Source organism: Mandrillus leucophaeus, unplaced genomic scaffold, assembly GCF_000951045.1.
Source record: "Mandrillus leucophaeus isolate KB7577 unplaced genomic scaffold, Mleu.le_1.0 Scaffold348, whole genome shotgun sequence".
Lineage (NCBI taxonomy): Eukaryota > Metazoa > Chordata > Mammalia > Primates > Cercopithecidae > Mandrillus > Mandrillus leucophaeus.
In genome coordinates, this window is record NW_012103676.1 from 2699263 (window position 1) to 2706996 (window position 7734).

Sequence of the window (7734 nt, forward strand, 5' to 3'; positions counted from 1 at the left end):
AAAAAAAAAAAAAAGAATAAAAAAGAATAAGCCAGATCTTCATATATTTTAAGTGGATGACAGCCCAGCAGCAACATGTCTTGTTTAGCTTTGAATCTCCTCTAATAAATGTATATTTAGTTGAATTAGCACACACACAAAACAAATAGAAATTATTTTTATATACATTCTTGCTACCAATAAGTAGAATTCAAATTTAGGGATCCCTGAGCTACATCTATTAAATTAGCAATTTGCTTTTCTTTCTTTTTTTTTTTTTTAAATAATATGATTAAAAGTTACAGTTAAATTGTTGCACAAAGAAGTCACTGGGGCTGGACATGGTGGTCACGCCTATAATCTCAACACTTTGGGAGGCTAAGGTGGGAGGATTACTTGAGGTCAGGATTTCAAGATCAGCCTGGGCAATATACTGAGACCCCATCTCTCAAAAAAAAGCAGGTAAATTTATTTATTTATTTATTTATTTATTTATTTTTTTTTTTTGAGACGGAGTGTCACTGTCGCCCAGGCTGGAGTGCAGTGGTGCAATCTCAGCTCACTGCAACCTCTGCCTACTAGGTTCAAGGGATTATCCTGCCTTAGCCTCCCAAGTAGGTGGGATTACAGGCATGTGCCACCATGCCTGGCTAAGACCTTGTCTCTACAAAAAAGTAAAAAAATTAGCCGTCCATGGTGGCGTGCACCTGTAGTCCTAGCTACTCAGAGGCTGCAGCAAGAGGATTGCTTGAGCGCAGGAATTTGAGGTTGCAGTGAGCTATGAACGTGCCACTGCACTCCAGCCTAGGAAACAGAGTGAGACTCTGTCTCTAAGCAGGGGAAAAAAAAACAGTTGAAAACTAAAGTTGGGAAATATTCAAATAGTAAAATATACATTATTTTTAGCCCATGTACTGTTTTGGAATATCAGTGTGGTTATTTCACTTTTCATAGACAATTTGAGAATAAAGGTTATATAAATTTATATTACCCATTTTAAGAAATATTAGTTGATACGTTAAGTTTAAGTTGGCGTTATATATTTTCAGAGGAAATAAAAAAGAAGCTTCCTGCTTTCTTTAGTCTTAGAGAAATGCTTTATTATAGTCTTTAAAGAAAGGTAGGAAGCAAGTCCGTCTGCTCCATAGCAAGTTCTACAGGTCATATAAGGGCTCCTTAGTAGTGTTTGTTAACACAGCCATTCCAAGAAAGACATCTAAGCCGAGCATCTAAAAGCAGGTTTGTTTGTAAGTGCCTGGTGTCTGAAATGAACTCTTGTTTAAATCTTAGTATGCCCAGCTACTTCTTGACATAGTAGGTTAAGTTTCAGGGTGAATTCCGTTCAGAATTCCTGGATATTTGTCTGTTCTCTCCAGCTAACTAAGCGACGCTTGGGGAATAGCCATGCAGATGGATGGGAACCCAGTTAATGGGGACATGCTCCACCGTACCAAGAGGAATTATAATGCTCGTTTGTACTTCTGGCACTTCATGACTTTTCTTTTACCTACCCCATTCTCCATGTGCTCTATTCCAAGTACAAAAATCTAGTAGGCTTTCACTAAGGAAATTCCCCAAAAACATTTTCCCAACCATTGAGAGTTGGTCATTTGCTTTTTTTTTTTTTTTTTTAAAGCCCACTGACAAGGAGCTGAGAGAGACTATAGCATTGCTGACAGCTCAACAGACTGCTCTGGAAATTATCGTCAACATGTGCTGCAATGAAGGTTTGTTAACAGTTTACATTTAGACATTTCCCCCCTGGGCCAAGAGGGAAACTCCCGTGGAGATTTTCTTAACTATTCCAGTTCTGCGTGGTTTGCCCGCTTCCCAGATCCCTCTGATGACGAATGGGAAGAACTTTCTAGCAGTGATGAAAGTGATGCATTTATGGAGAATTCCTTCAGTGAGTGCGGGGGACAGCTGTTCTCTCCCCTCTGCCTCTCCCATGAGGTTCACACTGCTCTCACCAACTACCTCATCCCAAAGAAGGTATTCCGTTTTCATTCTAGGCTTACCGTGGAGCGTGGGAAAGGCTTAAGCAAGGTATTCATTCTGTGTACAAAAGAAGCAAGCTCACACTTTCAGGTTGTAGATGGTGGTAAGATCTGAGACAAAGCTGAGCTAACAGTACTGGAAATAGGTGAAAAGGTCATTCTATATGAAGCCTAACCATTTCACTTAGGAGTAATATTTTGGAATTATATAAGGGAATCATGTGTTAAATGACTACTCTCTAACTTTTGCTTTACTGCCTCTTTTAAATCTAGATTTTTGAGAAAACTGCCTTTCCAAACAGCATTGCAGTTGACCTATGTTCTAGGAACCCTACTTGGAAACCTTTGATTAGAAAGTAAGAACCTTTCTACTTTCAAAACCATTTGTCATTATTTTATTTTGTGAAATGATGGGCCATTAAATAGAAGGTGCTGACTCCCCCTCAGACCCAGAAGTTTTGTTCCTGGGTATATATACTAGAAAAATACTGCCCATGTGCCCTAGAATACATGTTCATAGCAGTGTATGTCACAGTTGCCCCAACCCGTAAACAAATTTGTTGTCCATCAGAGTTAGAATGGTAAATATATTTTGACAAAATCACTCAGTACAATACATGCAGCAGTAAAAGGGATCTGAATTAGAACTACTCACAACTTGGATGGAGCTTACATTGTTGAACCAAAAAAGCAAGACATAAAGGAATACGCACACTGTGATTCAGTTTTTACAAAGTTGAGAAACAGGCAACATTGAACTATTTTGTTCAGGGATGCATACCTTGGTGATAAGCCTATTAAAAAAAAAAAAAAAAAGGCAAGGAAATGTTTACCGTAAAAGTCTGTGTGGTGGTTACCTGTAGGTGTCAGGGAGGTGGGATGTTATAAGGAAGAGATACAGGGGCTTTCAGGGTCCGGCAGTGTTTCTTTCTTTCCCAGGTGCATGGGTGTTGGCTTCATAGACTATTTGTTAAACTCTCTATATATGTTGTGTACTTAACCATATATATGTCACATTTCACAATTAAAAATAATTTTAGGCTGGCGTGGTGGCTCACACCTATAATCCCAGGACTCTGGGCAGCCGAGGTGGGAGGATCACTTGAGGCCAGGAGTTTGAAACCAGCCTGCGCGGCATAGCAAGACCCCATCTCCACAAAGAAAAAAAAAAACATTACAAAAACTAGCCTGGCATAGTGGCACTCAGCTGTAGTCCTAGCTACTCAGGAGGCTGAAGTGAGAGGATTGCTTGAACTCAGCAGTCCAAGGCTGTCGTGAGCTATGATGGTGACACTGTACTCCAGCCTGGGAAACAGAATAAGAATTCTTCCTATCTGAAGAAAATTATAATTTTAAGGATGCTACCCTACATAGAAATTTTTCTAAAACAGATTCCTCATGACTCATTAATGAGTTGTATATCAGAGGGTGTGAATACTCAAGCAGTTTGATTTGGCAGATTAACGGTTACTTTACAATTCTAGCACTTGTCCAGGCAGGAGGATTGTTTGAGGCCAAGAGTTCCAGACCAGCCTGGGCAACATAGCAAGACCCCTATCTACAAAAAATAAAAAACTTAGCCAGGTGTGGTTGCATGCACATGTAATCCTGCTCCTTAGGAGGCTGAGGCAGGAGGATCACTTGTGCTCAGGAGGTTGAGGCTGCAGCGAGCTGTGATCACACCACTGCACTCCAGCCTGGGCAATAGAGCAAGACCCCGTCTGAAAAATGATAATACATTTTAGAAAACACAAAAAACAGTTCACCTTGTGATTCTTTGCCAACTGTCATAGATTGCCTTGTATTTATAGATATTTCCAGTCAGAACCTGAAGCTTAGACTAAAAGTTAATACTGAATTCTGATGGGCAACTTCTGGAGAAACAGACAGCATTGTTTCACTTCCTTTCCAGAATGAACACTATTCAGTGCAGAGCCCTCTTCTGTCTCCAGAGTCTTGTGTCCCTCCTGGATGTGGAGCACCTGGGAGGAGCCGCAGCCCTTCAGACGCTTGCACAGCATCTGTCACAGCTGCTTTTTTCTCAACCAGGTAAATATTTAGGCTTTATTGTGAAAGACTACGCAGACGGAACAGAATTTTAAAGGGGCAGGAACTTGGATTTTGTAAATGTATATTGTTTGTCATCCAATCTGCAGAAACCTTTCCCAGACACAGGAATCACATATTTATAGTTGCCCAGGGGTACAGAGTCAAAACGAGGTATGCAGGCAGCTCCTGGGCTTATAGTTTTCTTTTTTATTAAAATTGTTTGCATCCAGTTTTATCAGGCCAATCAAAGCTGAATCATAAATATCATAAAGGCCTCGTTAAGGTATTTGGGTAATTCTTGGCCAGGCGCGGTGGCTCATGCCTGTAGTCCCAGCACTTTGGGAGGCTGAGGCGGGAGGATCACCTGAGGTCAGGAGTTGGAGACCAGCCTGGCCAACATGATGAGACCCCTCTACTAAAATACAAAAATTTAGCTGGGCGTAGTGGCGGATGCCTGTAATCCCAGCTACTCGGGAGGCTGAGGCGGGAGAATGGCTTGAACCCAGGAGGTGGGGATTGCAGTGATCTGAGGTCATGCCACTGCACTCCAGCCTGGGCAATAAGAGCAAAACTCCATCTCCAAATAATAATAATAATAATAATTGAGTAATTTTCTATTATTTTCTTCCCAGTTATAAGCATTTAAATTTGATTAATATATGTATGTAGTACAGAATTCAAAAGTTTATTAGAGGACAGAAACTGGAAGCCTCGCTCCTTTCTTCCACACCCATTTCCTCTCTCAGAGTCAAGTTACAGTTACACCAGTTACTTGTGTATCCTTCCAGAGAGATTCTCCATATGTAAGAGAGCGTGTGTATGTCGGTATGCATGCGCGTGTGTAAGGCAAATGGTAGAATACCATCCACACAATTCTACACCTTGCCATCATCTAATACATATCTTTCTTCAAACACGTTTGCATGGTAGGAGCTGAATCTCTAAGTTAACAGGTCTCTGATATGGATTAATTTCATATGCACACAAAGATCTATAGAGATACCGGAGTTAAATATTCTTTTAAATGACCTAGCTGTAGGTTTCACTTGGAGGAAAAAAAAAAAAAAAAACTAGCTGTACAAAGTCCGATGCATATTCTTCTAACAGATTTTCATAGTTCCTCATAGTAAAATCTTATTTAACTTGACTACATTAAACTATAGGAGCTCAAACCAAACAAACAAAAACAACAGAGACTGAGAGAGAAGAACAAGTGGTGTTTTCTATATTAAAGGAAAACTCTCCACGTTACTCCACCCAGCATCCATTGCTGGAATGAGGGTAGCCTGGGAGGTGGGAGTCTGCCCCTCTCTCTCAGCTGCTGAGGTTCCAGGTGTCTTTCAGGACTTTCGGGGGGTAAACGTGAAGATACTTGCTTTCTACGCCGACTTAAGGATAAACGTGAAGATATTTGCTTCCTACGCTGACAAGATAATTCCATTGTGTTACATGCAGTGTATTCTTCATATATTTTATCCTCCTTTTTAGACACAACATTAAGTCCAAGAACTGAACTCTTAAAAGATCAGGCCAGGCGCGGTGGCTCACACCTGTAATCCCAGCACTTTGGGAGGCCAAGGCAGGTGGATCACCTGAGGTCGGGAGTTCGAGACCAGCCTGGCCAACATGGCAAAACCCTGTCTCTACTAAAAATACAAAAATTAGCTGGGCGTGGTGGCAGGCGCCTATAATCCCAGCCACTCGGGAGGCTGAGGCAAGAGAATCACTTGAACCCTGGAGGCGGAGGTTGCAGTGAGCCAAGATCGCTCCATTGCACTCCAACCTGGGCAACAACAGTGAAACTCCGTTTCAAAAAAAAAAAAGATCAAAAGAGAGTCACTTTTTACTAATACAAGTTTTTGTGTCAACATCCATTCAAATGTTGGTCCCTAGTTCTTTAGACATCTATTTTACATTCCGTCAAGTTCCTAAGAGGTGCTGTGTGTTTAATGGTACATGTTTTTCAAGTTCTAAATTAATCTTTAAAAATTAAGTAATTAAATGTTCAGAAACCCATATATGGTTACTGAGCTGTCTCTGCCGCCCTTTCAACATTGATCAGTTAACAGGTGTAGCTTTCAAGTACTCCCTGACTGTGCATTTATTGGCTGGAATGATCCCATGAAAGCTGTGCCCAGCCATGCCCAGGACAGGATATAGTCAGGATATGGGCAGTGCTCGTCCCATTCCCATTCCAAGGCAGGACGGGACAAGCACTGGAGTACAAAGGCTCGTCAGTGTGAGCAGACCAGATGATGGCTGTAGCTTTGTATTTGTCTCGCAACCTCCTTCTAAACCTGGAAGAGATCTGGATGATAAACGGGGAGGGAACTTCCCCCCACTTTTGCAAGCATTCTGGCTCCCATCAGCCCAGCAAGATGTCCTGTGGGGTGGGAGTGAGAGGGCTGCTGTTGCTCATGCCCACCCCCACCAATTCCCCTGGGTAGAGGCAAGGGGCAGAGCCAGGCAGGGAGACCACAGCCAGAGTCCCAGGTGAGCAGGACCCCAAGTCTCTCACTGCTTCCAAGCCCTGCCTAAGCTCTAGGTAACCCTGGCAGCCCTGGTTCCACAAGCTGCCATCTCTCAGCTCTGGGCCATTTCTCAGAGTCTGGTCCAGGTACCCCAGATCCCATCCCCAGGCAGCATGCAAAGTTTATTTCACTTGAAACAAACTCCCTGTGTGCCTGTGCTATAGTGAAAGCACTCAGGTATGTTTCTCCTGGTTCTGCTGGTTATTTGTGGTCACTGAGGCCAGCACATTTATTAACTGCAAAGATCACAGGAAAACCATCCCAAGCTGAGTCCTGGAGAAATAATGGAACGTTTCTGAATTGTGGGAAAATATAACTAAGCACTTTGATTTTAAATAAATTCCCATTTCATGTCTATTCTTGACATCATCATTTTTTTTTTTAAGGTTCAGGAATGTGACATGCTGCTAGGTTAAGAATGCTTTTGTGTATCCTGAGGGCCATGATGTTATTTATATAGAAATCACCTACCACACATTACTGTCACAACAGTGATTTTGAAAATGTATTCACCTAACGACATGGGCTCAGTTACTTCCAGGGATTGGTAGTCTGAATTGGCCTTGCCTGTGTAATGGGTTTGGATGGTTACTGCTGGGGGAAGAGGGCCATTACAATATCTCTGGGCTATCCAGCTTGCTTGGGGCCCATACTCATATCCCATCTATGGCCTTCGTATCACCTGACACTGGCATTTGGAGAAATGGAGAATGAAAATGACTCGAAAAGTAGTATCATTGTTATTTATTTTGGAGTAACAGAATATTTTCTTATCAGAATGAATTTGATAAAGGATAATTGCTTATATTTGGAGGTGATTTTTTTTTTTTTTTCTCATTTGAGACAGAGTCTCACTCTGTTGCCCAGGCTGGAGTACAGTGGCGCAATTTTGGCTCACTTCTATTTCCGCCCCCCAAGTTCAAGCAATTCTCCTGCCTCAGTCTCCTGAGTAGCTGGGATTACAGGCACCTGCCACCGTGCCTGGCTAAATTTTTTTTTTTTTTTAATACTTTAAGTTCTAGGGTACATGTGCACAACGTGCAGGTTTGTTACATATGTATACATGTGCCATTTGGTGTGCTGCACCCATTAACTCATCATTTACATTAGGTGTATTTCCTAATGCTATTCCTCCCCCCTCCCCCCACCCCATGACAGGCCCCAGTGTATGATGTTCC

At 42.0% G+C, this 7734-nt stretch overlaps 1 protein-coding gene across 1 annotated transcript in view; it reads left to right on the forward strand.

Annotated features, from left to right (window-relative positions):
* Positions 1–7734, forward strand: part of HEATR3 (HEAT repeat containing 3) — a 68253-nt gene that overhangs the window by 29389 nt on the left and 31130 nt on the right. The window contains exons 8-11 of the mRNA XM_011989152.1: positions 1616–1706; positions 1814–1971; positions 2250–2332; positions 3889–4025. Coding sequence (XP_011844542.1) covers positions 1616–1706; positions 1814–1971; positions 2250–2332; positions 3889–4025 — 469 coding nt within the window. The remainder of the gene's footprint in view (positions 1–1615; positions 1707–1813; positions 1972–2249; positions 2333–3888; positions 4026–7734) is intronic.